The sequence below is a fragment of the Lampetra planeri genome, chromosome 32 (assembly GCF_965212315.1).
Source record: "Lampetra planeri chromosome 32, kcLamPlan1.2.h2, whole genome shotgun sequence".
In the NCBI taxonomy this organism is placed as follows: domain Eukaryota; kingdom Metazoa; phylum Chordata; class Hyperoartia; order Petromyzontiformes; family Petromyzontidae; genus Lampetra; species Lampetra planeri.
The window spans coordinates 3,540,974-3,554,424 of NC_136138.1; the positions used below are offsets into that span (position 1 = coordinate 3,540,974).

General features: G+C 57.0%; 1 protein-coding gene across 6 annotated transcripts in view; it reads left to right on the forward strand.

Annotated features, from left to right (window-relative positions):
* The first annotated feature begins 10,408 nt into the window (after nt 1-10,408).
* LOC144729313 (kinesin-like protein KIF21A) overlaps nt 10,409-13,451 on the forward strand; it is a 64,040-nt gene continuing 60,997 nt past the window's right edge. For 4 of the 6 annotated variants that reach the window (XM_078609479.1, XM_078609483.1, XM_078609482.1 and 1 more), the window contains exon 1: nt 10,410-10,845. In XM_078609479.1, coding sequence (XP_078465605.1) covers nt 10,808-10,845 — 38 coding nt within the window. In that variant the 5' untranslated portion in view covers nt 10,410-10,807. Of the gene's footprint in view, nt 10,846-13,451 lie in introns of all 6 variants that reach the window. The other 2 variants (XM_078609481.1, XM_078609484.1) reach the window with 1 other exon arrangement.

Genomic DNA, 13,451 nt, shown 5'->3' on the forward strand with positions numbered 1-13,451 from the left:
ATTCGTGCTTTATATCTCAGGCAGCCATACCCCCCCCCCACCCCGTGACGTCGGGGGCCCCCCACAGCCCCCCACTCGCGTTATGCTCCAAGGTGACTCTGCTCACCGCTTCCACCCAACCCTCCAATCACCCCCGCCCCCCCAATCACCAATAACGAAGATTCATTACAGAGTGGCAGCAGGGAGAGACGCGAGAACGGGGAGGGGGGACGGACAGATGGGGGTGGGGGGTGTCGTCACCCCCCGCACCTCCCACGGCGCGAGGTTCCTGATTGGAAGCACCCCGGGCTGAGACAGAGCGCCCCCCCGCGGGGAGACAGTCCCCGGTCACCCCCACCACACCCACCTTTGTCTTTCCCGGCGGCACAATACTGATCATAGCCGCCGAGACGACAAATCCAAGGGCAGTGGCAGCACACGGATGAAGGCGCAGCCTCGTAATATCTGGCTCACGACACTGCTGGCGGAAAGGGCCTGCCCACTCGAGGGAGATCTAGAGCGTGTATTTGGCCTACTCTTCCACGCTGAACACACGCGTTGGAAGAGGTCGGAGCACGCAATTGAGTCCTTAGTGTCGCCACTGTCAGCTTTCACTGATCTATGAAACCACGCGACTAGCGCTCGATTCCCGGCTCACAAATTTGCAAACATCACACCGCGAACGACTCAATTGGGGAACACACGAAGCGATCGTCGCCCGCCCCCTGCTGTGAGAACTTGGCAGGACCCTCCTGACAAGAATCTCTCGAGACTCGATTGAGCCTTTCCTGCGCAAACCAGCGTAATGAGCAGAAGCGGCTTACGCTGCGCGTGGCCTTTAACTCCAAGCGCTGTGGAGGCGAGGGTTGATGGGTCGCACCGATGTTGTGACACTTCCTTCCCGTTTGCGTCGAGGAGGTGCCACATATCCTGGCTCGCCATAGGAGAAGGCAGTACAGCAAGTAGAATCATCGCCATCTGTTTATTCCATCTGTACGGGGATAGCGTGTTGCCCCTCGTGCAAGGCGTCGGGTTTCTCCCACATGTATAATAATAATAAAACACGCTCATGAATTGACTGAAAACATCTTTAAATAAAAACCCAATGCCACATGACGCTACGACTCAGTAGTGGTTTCTAGATCAAGTACATTTTTTAGAAATTAAAACATCACCCCCAGGACCAGCACGGCGTGGGGATATCATCGTCGAACAGTGGATAGAGCACGAGGGCTGTGCGCGTTCTCCACACGCGGGCAGAGTCAGTGAGTGACGGAGGAGGTGGCGGCGCCGCTGTGTGGCCTGTGAAGAGTGGGGTGGGGGGGGGTCTCCACGCCACCACGTGGTCCCCCCCTCCCCCACCTGTCATTACACGCGTGAGCGCTCAGCGTAGCAAACACGTCCGTCAATGCCACCCTGTGTGGCCTTCAAATATGAGAATCAATATATAATAAGGCGACGTTTCGCGCAATGGCCCCCTTTCGCAGCACAAAGAGAGGCCATCGAAATGCTTTGTATGATTGTGATTCCGCTCGTTTAGCCAGGAAAGCCTCACCGACTCTCAAGAGTCTTCTACAGGAGCGTCCTGTCGAGTTTTGGCAATCGCGACCACACACACAGCTTCTGCTGCTGCTGTGTAGTCACAATTGTGCGTCGGGTAGCAGTTAGTGCGCTGCGATACGACCCCAGAGTTCGTATTCCCGCTCACGGCCAACACCAGTGGCGATTATCTGAACCGGTCCTGGGCCTCCCCTAGGTCAACTCAGCCGCAATTGAGTACCTGGTGGGGTGTGTAAATATTGTCACTGGGGAGACAAAGGCGGCCGGGCGTGGTGCTGGCCACTCACCCCCTCGTGTGCCGTGCCGGCCTTCATAGGTGCTCTCTAACAGCACTTGCCCCAACAGTCTGTTGTAGGCTGTACGGGGGACCTTTTTCGCACCGTACATAGCCAAACGTGCTCATTGCGTAATTTGCCGGTGATTTTTTTTCTGAGCATTTGTATGTGCTGTGAAGAAGGGCCGTTGCCCGAAACGTCGCCCATTACATAGCTAAGGGCACACGCGGTGTTATTGACGAACGTGTTGAATTGTGTTGCTATCGTGCTTATGCGTCACTGCCAACGGCAGCGTTACCCGATAACAGCTTTCGGAGGCTGGCATCGCCGCCTTTTAGAGAGAGACAAAGGTGGGGGGGATGGGGGAGTAGGGGTGGTGGAGGAGAGGACAAGGCGAGAACCCCCCCCCACGCTCCGTTCACGCGGCGCAAATTAAATTAGCGAAACTGGGGGGGGGGGGGGTGTCGAGGGCTTCTGCCGCATGACACGTGACGCACGAGGATCTGGTGGTGAGGTCCACGTGTTTAGAATTCACTGCGGCTCCTCCGCTCGTTTAAAGTGACCTCGAGGGTTTCTTTATTAGGGAAATGAGCAAAACTCCTCCGCGAGGACGTCCCACACACGCACGCACACGCACGCACACGCGCACACACACGCACACACACACGCGGCCAGGGCACTGCCTCACCCACCCGTTCGCTCACCCGCTCGCGCGCGCCGTCTACACCTACGTGGGGGTCATTGTGACCCCGTAGCCAGGCACACGGGACGAGTCCTCGGGTGGACGATGGAATGAGACGGTGACGATAAATGCTGATGGCTTTTTTTTATCTGATCGAGGATGGGATGGACAGTGTGTATGTTGAACTTCTTTCGCACCTCCGATTAGCAGGGTTGGTTGCGTACGGTGCAAAATAATGTCAACATACGTAGCCAACCTTGCAAATCGGATGTGAATGATCTATGAACTCTCTCCCATCATCATCATTTCTCTTCCTTAAGCGAGTGCATGTTTATCGCAGTGGAGGCTTCGTAGTCAATGGTGGGGTGTGGCGGAACGGACACAGCCCCCCCTCTCTCTCCCTCTTCTGGGGCTCCGGGGAGCGAGGGGTGCACGAAGTACTGGGCCCCATTCCCATCCCAGGGGACCACAATCACTCGCCAGGGTTCGACTCGCGTGGGTTCATTTCACGTGGCGCTACTCACGTGACGCTCCTCACCTGGGGGGTCGTCAAGGTGTGATCATGAGCTCACGCCAATTAGAGAATTAGCGGCTCCGCACCTGGAGCCGGTTCAGAGCCCCTCAATTATCGGGGCCTATACCCGCCTCCCACCCCCGGGCCAAGCAGGCGTGAGGAACCCCGGAGCTGGTAATTGATTGCTTGTGTCAAGTGTTTACAGGCCAAAAGTCCACAGAACGTTAAGCGGACAACCGAAAGCAGAACTATGAGCTGTAATAGGTAAGAGTTTTACTGGTAGGAACCTCCTGGTTACACCAGCCAACAGGGGATTATTGTGTCCAGTCGTCCGTCGTGTATCCAAAAATGGGAGGGGTGGGGTTGGGTGGAGAGGGGAGAGTGGGGAGGGGCTGGGTGGAGAGGGGAGGGTGGGGAGGGGCTGGGTGGGGAGGGGAGGGTGGGTAGGGGCTGGGTGGGGAGGGTGGGGCTGGGTAGGGGGTGGGAGGGGTGGGGCTGGGTGGGGAGGGGCTGGTCATTCCGTGGTGCCCTTATAAAACTCAACGTTTAACCTACTCACACCGGCTTGTGCCCGCCCTCACATTCGGACATATTTGCGGAATACACCACGCTGCCGTTGACCCTGGCCATTGACCGAGCAACCCAACGTTCCTACCAGCTCCCTCCGCAGGAATGTGTTTAAAAAGTGTCTCCACGTTGGTCTACCATATTTCTTGAATCCCCGCTCGTCACCAGATTGGTTCGCCCCCTGCACTCGCCCCCTTTGTCCCTGTTAGACCAACACACAGAGTTTACTTTTTTGTGGCGCCTCTTGCTCTAACATAGGTTGAACTTCTTTAGCACCGTACGTAACGGATCGTGCTAATCAGTGGTGCGGGGGAAGGACAACAAACTCGGCACATTATATCTTTGCATAGTGTTTTTACGACCATTAAATACCTCGTCTGTTAGTTGTGAAATATTCATCAAGGACTCTGTAATCCGTTCTCTGCAATGTTAATGTTTTATTGAGGGACTGTGTGTTGCCTTGCTGTGGTCCTGGGACTGTTTTTGCTGTAGCTTTGCTACCTTGCCATCGCTTGGGAATTGGTATACTTAAGCAATTTGAACATACAATTGCTTACCATTCCGAAACTTTGCATTCCTATATTTTTTGTAATGTTTGCTGTTGTAACATTCTGATTCGCCCCTACTGGACATCTGTGAAAGCGAGTTTCATGGCTCACCGGATTTCTCCAGGATGAAGACAGATTCTGATATTGCTGCTGCTGCTGCTGCTCCTGTGCAGAGGCGCCATGGATCTCTGTGTAAAATATCCGGGAAACTTGCTAAACTGGGTCGTCCGTGTGGCAATGCAACATTTTTATACAGCGTCTTATTCCAAGGCGCTTAACAAACTCAACACTAAAACTATGTGGGCGTGGGTATGGGGGGGGAGGCGTGAGTTGACGATGGGGGTGAGGGTGGTGGAGGTAATGGGGAGCGGTGGCGTGGCGGTTAGCTCACCGCGCTACGAGTTGCATTCCCGCTCACGGCCAACACCAGTGACGATTATCTGAAGCGGGCACGGGCCTCCCCTAGGTCGACTCAGTCTCAAATGAGTACCTGGTGCGGTGTGTAAACATTGCCACTGGGGAGACAAAGGTGGCCGGACGTGGTGCTGGCCACCGACCCCCTAGTATGCTGTGCGGGCCTTCATAGGTGCTGGCAGATAGCACTTGTACCAAAGCGTCTGTTAAGGTTATATGGGGGGATCTTTGTCTAGGTGGTGGTGGGCATGAGTTTTGCCCCCCCCCCCCCCGCGGTTCTAATCTGGGCGCGCTAATGGGGCTCGCTCGCCCCGCGGGGGGCAACGCCGAGATGAGCGCCGCGTGACGCCCCCAGCCTCATCTCAGATCGCTTACAGACGCCGCCCCCCCCAGCTCCCTGCTGGGCGCACCCCCCCCCCTCCAGCAAGGGAAACGCGGGGGGCCCACTTACATTAATCTTCGCATCATTAGCATATTGATTATCGTCCGTGTGTCTGTTCACCAACGCGACAAACACAGATGATGGTGGTGGCATCATCTTCATCACCACCACGACCATCCTCATCACAACCACCATCATAACCACCACCATCATCACCACCACCAAGAGCACCACCACGATGTTTATAGCTCGTGTCGATCTATGAGCGACCATCCCCTTGGTGTTGTTCACTCCAAAGAGGCATCTCCACGCCCTACACAGCTGACCTTCAAGAGAAGACGGTGGGGGGAGAGAGGGGGGGGGTGATAGCCCCCCCCGACCAGGTGAAAGGAGTACGACCTCCCCCCCAGACTCGCGGCCCGTGCCCCCACCCGCACCTCGGGGCGATGATATCGCGCGCGGCGGGCACGTGTTCTCCACGCCGCCAACATCAATCACCAATCAATCAGACATTGAGACATTCTCTTAGCGGAGCGATGGCTGTGCGAGATGGTGGGGGAAACAGGGGGGGGAGATGGGGGGGGCGAGTCCCCACGGTCCAGGATCCGGGTCAAACACTAAAGTCAATCGGTCACGCAGGGCGGCCGTGGGTGGTGGCGAAGACGTGGCGAGAAAGGCGAGGGTGGAGCGCCGCGGACACGGGGCACGCGCGGAAGACACGGGGGGGGGGGGGGCAAAGGAGACGACAGGCAAGGGACGCGGGAGATGCGGGGGACATGCACGGGACAGGAGGCACGGTCCCGATAAGGGGCTTCAGATGCGGTGTGTCTATTACATATAAGAAGAAGTCATCACTGACTCTCAACTTTTTTTGTATTCATCAAGAAACCATTTGCAGTCCTGTTTTTTTTAAGAGCCCACTTGCTGTACTGCCATCTCCTCGTCGTCTCGCCGCCCTAGCGGGTTTGGGGAGTCGAACGCATCATGATGATCCCCGCGTGAGCCACCAACCCCCGCGTGATGCGACGCGGTGAGTTCGAAGCTTTGTGACCACTGTGTTGTGAATGAAGGAGTGGATAGATATTCATATTCTTGGTTCTTTCGGTAAAGTCACGTAGAAGGGAAATAATAAAATAATATTTATATTAAACAATAAAAAATTGATGACGTTAAAATCAAACGAATCAACAGAGTGATGGGCACGCGAATGAAAGATGAGCTTATCAGTCAAACAATATGTTCATGCAATGCGCCTCATTCACGTGTATATGTATATACAAGTAGTTGTCTACACATCCCATGAGCCACACCGTCTTCTGGGACTGAAACATTTCGGAAGCCAAACTCGACATTGCGCACCTCTGATGAGCACGATTGGCTACGTACGGTGCGAAAGAAGTTCAACATCTCTCCAGCACACCGCTTAGTGCTGTACTAGTGACGAATTGGCACGTTCTGTTTACGTGACAAACCTTCACTAATTGGCTGTGTCGGGTGGTGGCGGGTTTAACGACACATTTATATAATTACGCGATCTCACCCTCCAAAAAACCCGAAATTATGGATGATATTGGTCGCGAAAGCCTCCTACTACTACTACGTGTTAAACTGACGATCAGGGCCGACGGTCAAAAACAATAACAGCCAAGGAATGGAACGCGGCGTCCGAGACGACTACCACCGGTAGGAGATGGAGCGATGATGACAATCAGCTCCTCGTGTGTGGAACAGGTGCTGTGTGGATCGCGACATCGCAGGATCATGAGAAGTGGCGGCGGTGGCGTGGAGAGGGATGCCTTCAGCCAGCAGTGGATGGACCCTGACTGCTGGTGAATTTGACAAAGGGTATTGATATTGTAATGTTGGTACCGTGTCTGGACATGAAGTCGTGTCCATGTGGATATCTCTCAGTGAGCAGTGCACCACTTTGCACCAGAGACCGCGCCCGGGATGCGAGGTGACAGAGCCACTGTGCAAAGTCGCTGCAACGGATCTCGTCATTCGATTGAGTAACACGCGACCGGAAACAAAAGGAGCGACTTCATGAATCGACAAAGGAATGAATTCCCCCGTCTGCATGTCCCCCCTCCCCCCCAGCGTTGTTAGTGCGAGTGGCAGCCTGCCAATCACACCCAGCCCACAAGGGGGCGCGGGTGCAGCACTCTGCACCGCCCTGCACGTCCCGGCTACCGGACTGCGCCGCACGGCTCGCCCTGCACTGCCCTGTACTACTCTGCACCGCCCTGGACTACACTGCACCACCATACACTGCACCACCCTGGACTACTCTGCACCACCATACACTGCACCGCCCTGCATTGCATCACCATACACTGCACCACACTGGACTACACTGCACCACCATACACTGCACCGCCCTGCATTGCATCACCATACACTGCACCACACTGGACTACACTGCACCACCATACACTGCACCGCCCTGCATTGCATCACCATACACTGCACCACACTGGACTACTCTGCACCACCATACACTGCACCACCCTGGACTACTCTGCACCACCATACACTGCACCACCATACACTGCACCGCCCTTGACTACTCTGCACCACCATAAACTGCACCGCCCTGGACTACTCTGCACCGTCCTGCAAGGCCCTGCATTGTAGCACCCTACACAGCCATACGCTGCACAATTGTGCATCGTTCTGCGCTGCACCGCCCTGCATTGTAGCACCCTACACAGCCATACGCTGCACAATTGTGCATCGTTCTGCGCTGCACCGCCCTGCGTTGCACTACCCTTCATTGCATCACACTGCGCCACCATACACTGCACCACTCTGCACCACCATTTCACTGCACCACACTGCACAGCACCACACTGCACCACCATACACTGCACCACACTGCACCACCCTACTCAGCACCACACTGGACCACCCTACTCAGCACCACACTGCACCACCCTACTCAGCACCACACTGCACCACCATACTCAGCACCACACTGCACCACCCTACACAGCACCACACTGCACCACCCAACACAGCATCACACTGCACCACCCAACACTGTACCACCCAACACAGCATCACACTGCACCACCCTACTCAGCACCACACTGCACCACCCTACACAGCACCACACTGCATCCACCCTACACATCACCACACTGCACCACCCAACACAGCACCACACTGCACCACCCAACACAGCACCACACTGCACCACCCAACACAGCACCACACTGCACCACCCAACACATCACCACACTGCACCACCCAATGCAGCATCACACTGCACCACCCAACACATCACCACACTGCACCACCCTACACAGCACCACACTGCACCACCCAACACAGCACCACACTGCACCACCCAACACATCACCACACTGCACCACCCAATGCAGCATCACACTGCACCACCCAACACATCACCACACTGCACCACCCTACACAGCACCACACTGCACCACCCAACACATCACCACACTGCACCACCCAACACAGCATCACACTGCACCACCCAATGCAGCATCACACTGCACCACCCAACACATCTCCACACTGCACCACCCTACACAGCACCACACTGCACCACCCAACACATCACCACACTGCACCACCCTACTCAGCACCACACTGCACCACCCAATGCAGCATCACACTGCACCACCCAACACATCACCACACTGCACCACCCTACACAGCACCACACTGCACCACCCAACACATCACCACACTGCACCACCCAACACAGCATCACACTGCACCACCCAATGCAGCATCACACTGCACCACCCAATGCAGCATCACACTGCACCACCCAACACATCTCCACACTGCACCACCCTACACAGCACCACACTGCACCACCCAACACATCACCACACTGCACCACCCTACTCAGCACCACACTGCACCACCCTACTCAGCATCACACTGCACCACCCAATGCAGCATCACACTGCACCACCCTACACAGCACCACCCAACACATCACCACACTGCACCACCCAATGCAGCATCACACTGCACCATCCAATGCAGCATCACACTGCACCACCCTACACTGCACCACACTGCACCACCCTATTCAGCATCACACTGCACCACCCTACACAGCATCACACTGCACCACCCAATGCAGCACCACACTGCACCACCCTACACAGCACCACACTGCACCACCCTACACAGCATCACACTGCACCACCCTACTCAGCATCACACTGCACCACCCAACACTGCACCACACCACCCTACACAGCACCACACTGCACCACCCAACACGGCACCACACTGCACCACCCAACACTGCACCACCCTACACAGCATCACACTGCACCACCCTACACAGCATCACACTGCACCACCCAACACTGCACCACACTGCACCACCCAACACTGCACCACCCTACACTGCATCATACAGCACCACCCTACACAGCATCACACTGCACCACACTGCACCACCCAACACTGCACCACACTGCACCACCCTACACAGCATCACACTGCACCACCCTTCACAGCATCACACTGCACCACCCTTCATTGCATCACTCTGCACTGCACAACTCTGCACCGTTATCCACCGCCATGCATTGTATCACGCTACACTGCCATACACTGCACAACTCTGCATCATCCTGCGCTGCAACGCCCTGCGTTTCACTCCCCTTCACTGCACCACCCTACACTGCATCACTCTGTACCGCCTACAAAGCATCACTCTGCATCATCCTACACTGCATCACTCTGCACGGCCCTACTCAGCATCACACTGTACCGCCCTACACAGCACCACACTGCACGGCCCTGCACCGTATCGCCCCATTCTGCACCACAAGGCACCGCCCAACACCAAAACCCCCGACTGTGCACTGCACAACTCTACACCGCCCCACACGAAAACGCACAACACTGCACAACTCTACACGGCCCAGACTGCACGGCACCACAACTACACTGCACCACCCCATCCTGCACCACCCACAACTACACCGCCCCACGACTACACCGACCCCACGTCTACACCGACCCCACGTCTACACTGACCCACGACGACCCCGACCCACGGCAACACCCACCCACAACTACACCGCCGCACCACTACACCGCCCCCACCGACCCACATCTACACCGACTCACAACGACCCCGACCCACATCTACACCGCCCCACATCTACACCGCCCCACATGTTGCTGCCCTCCAATCTACAGCCAATCACGCGCCACTGCCCCCGACTCTAAAACGCACCGCCGGGCACGGAACCTCGCCCCGCCCCCCCCGCCCCCATTGGCCGCCGTGCCGGCTCAGCGTCCAATGAGAATTGGACGGCGAGGCCCGAGCTCGCACGCGATTGGACGCTGCTGGTTGCGACGTCACGTGGCTGGGTTAGAGAGCGCGCGCGCGCGCGCACGCTGAGGCGAGGGGCGGGGCTCGAGTGGTGGTGTGGGGGGGGAGACGAGGTGGTCACGTGACGAGGAGCTGGAGGGGAGGGGCCACCCGGGGCCCACGAGACGAGAGGAGGAGGAGGAGGTCGAGGAGGAGTGAGCGGGGCGAGTAGCGAGTGGGTCACTGACGAGCTGAGTGGGGAGCAAAGGTGGAGGTGGTGGTGGTGGTGACGAGGTGGAGGGCGAGTGAGCGGGAAGTGCGGCGAGCGGTGGGTCACAGGCGAGCATAGGAGGAGGAGGAGACGAGGTGGGGTAGCGGTCGAGAAGGTTTGACAGGGGAGGAGGCAACGCAGACGCGGGTTAACGAGTGGGTGCCGAGGGTTGAGGGTAGAGGTGAGGAGGAGGTGGGGGATGATGGGGTGGTAAGGGGGGAGGTGGTGACGTGACGAGGTGACAGGAGGAGCTGACGAGGTGGAGGAAGAGGAGGCGGCGCCTCTTCGTCTCCGTGGCTCCATGGCGGCAGACGACGGCAGCGTCCGGGTCAGCCTGAGGTAAATAGCCGCATCGCGGCCGTGGTGATGGGGGCCGTGGTGCTGGTGTACGTGGTGCTGGTGGCATGGTGCTGGGGGCATGGTGCTGGGTGTACGTGGTGCTGGGGGCATGGTGCTGGGTGGCCATGGTGCTGGGGGCATGGAGTGTGAAGTTGATGGGTGTCCGTGGTGCTGGGTGTACGTGGTGATGGGTGCATGGAGTGTGAAGTTGATGGGTGTCCGTGGTGCTGGGTGCATGGAGTGTGAAGTTGATGGGTGTCCGTGGTGCTGGGTGCATGGAGTGTGAAGTTGATGGGTGTCCGTGGTGCTGGGTGCATGGAGTGTGAAGTTGATGGGTGTCCGTGGTGCTGGGTGCATGGACTGTGAAGTTGATGGGTGTCCGTGGTGCTGGGTGCATGGAGTGTGAAGTTGATGGGTATCCGTGGTGCTGGGTGCATGGAGTGTGAAGTTGATGGGTGTCCGTGGTGCTGGGTGCATGGAGTGTGAAGTTGATGGGTGGCCGTGGTGCTGGGTGCATGGAGTGTGAAGTTGATGGGTGTCCGTGGTGCTGGGTGCATGGAGTGTGAAGTTGATGGGTGTCCGTGGTGCTGGGTGCATGGAGTGTGAAGTTGATGGGTGTCCGTGGTGCTGGGTGCATGGAGTGTGAAGTTGATGGGTGTCCGTGGTGCTGGGTGCATGGAGTGTGAAGTTGATGGGTATCCGTGGTGCTGGGTGCATGGAGTGTGAAGTTGATGGGTGTCCGTGGTGCTGGGTGCATGGAGTGTGAAGTTGATGGGTGTCCGTGGTGCTGGGTGCATGGAGTGTGAAGTTGATGGGTGTCCGTGGTGCTGGGTGCATGGAGTGTGAAGTTGACGGGTGTCCATGGTGATGGGTGCATGGAGTGTGAAGTTGATGGGTGGTCATGGTGCTGGGTGCACGGAGTGTGAAGTTGATGGGTGTCCATGGTGATGGGTGCACGGAGTGTGAAGTTGATGGGTGTCCGTGGTGCTGGGTGCACGGAGTGTGAAGTTGATGGGTGTACGTGGTGATGGGTGCATGGAGTGTGAAGTTGATGGGTGTCCATGGTGATTGGTGCACGGAGTGTGAAGTTGATGGGTGTCCGTGGTGCTGGGTGCATGGAGTGTGAAGTTGATGGGTGTCCGTGGTGCTGGGTGCATGGAGTGTGAAGTTGATGGGTGTCCATGGTGATGGGTGCATGGAGTGTGAAGTTGATGGGTGTACGTGGTGATGGGTGCATGGAGTGTGAAGTTGATGGGTGTCCATGGTGATGGGTGCATGGAGTGTGAAGTTGATGGGTGTCCGTGGTGCTGGGTGCATGGAGTGTGAAGTTGATGGGTGTCCGTGGTGCTGGGTGCATGGAGTGTGAAGTTGATGGGTGTCCATGGTGATGGGTGCATGGAGTGTGAAGTTGATGGGTGTCCGTGGTGCTGGGTGCATGGAGTGTGAAGATGACGGGTGTCCATGGTGATGGGTGCATGGAGTGTGAAGTTGACGGGTGTCCATGGTGCTGGGTGCATGGAGTGTGAAGTTGATGGGTGGTCATGGTGCTGGGTGCATGGAGTGTGAAGTTGATGGGTGTCCATGGTGATGGGTGCATGGAGTGTGAAGTTGATGGGTGTCCGTGGTGCTGGGTGCATGGAGTGTGAAGTTGATGGGTGTCCATGGTGATTGGTGCATGGAGTGTGAAGTTGATGGGTGGCCGTGGTGCTGGGTGCATGGAGTGTGAAGTTAATGGGTGTCCGTGGTGCTGGGGGCATGGAGTGTGAAGTTGATGGGTGGCCGTGGTGCTGGGTGCATGGAGTGTGAAGTTGATGGGTGTCCGTGGTGCTGGGGGCATGGAGTGTGAAGTTGATGGGTGTCCGTGGTGCTGAGGGCATGGAGTGTGAAGTTGATGGGTGGCCGTGGTGCTGGGGGCATGGAGTGTGAAGTTGATGGGTGTCCGTGGTGCTGGGTGTACGGAGTGTGAAGTTGATGGGTATCCGTGGTGCTGGGTGCATGGAGTGTGAAGTTGATGGGTGTCCGTGGTGCTGGGTGTACGGAGTGTGAAGTTGATGGGTGTCCATGGTGCTGGGGGCATGGAGTGTGAAGTTGATGGGTGTCCGTGGTGCTGGGTGCATGGAGTGTGAAGTTGATGGGTGGCCATGGTGCTGGGGGCATGGAGTGTGAAGTTGATGGGTGTCCGTGGTGCTGGGGGCATGGAGTGTGAAGTTGATGGGTGTCCGTGGTGCTGGGTGCATGGAGTGTGAAGTTGATGGGTGGCCGTGGTGCTGGGGGCATGGAGTGTGAAGTTGATGGGTGTCCGTGGTGCTGGGTGCATGGAGTGTGAAGTTGATGGGTGTCCGTGGTGCTGGGTGCATGGAGTGTGAAGTTGATGGGTGTACGTGGTGCTGGGTGCATGGAGTGTGAAGTTGATGGGTGGCCGTGGTGCTGGGTGCATGGAGTGTGAAGTTAATGGGTGTCCGTGGTGCTGGGTGCATGGAGTGTGAAGTTGATGGGTGGCCGTGGTGCTGGGTGCATGGAGTGTGAAGTTGATGGGTGTCCGTGGTGCTGGGTGCATGGAGTGTGAAGTTGATGGGTGTCCGTGGTGCTGGGTGCATGGAGTGTGA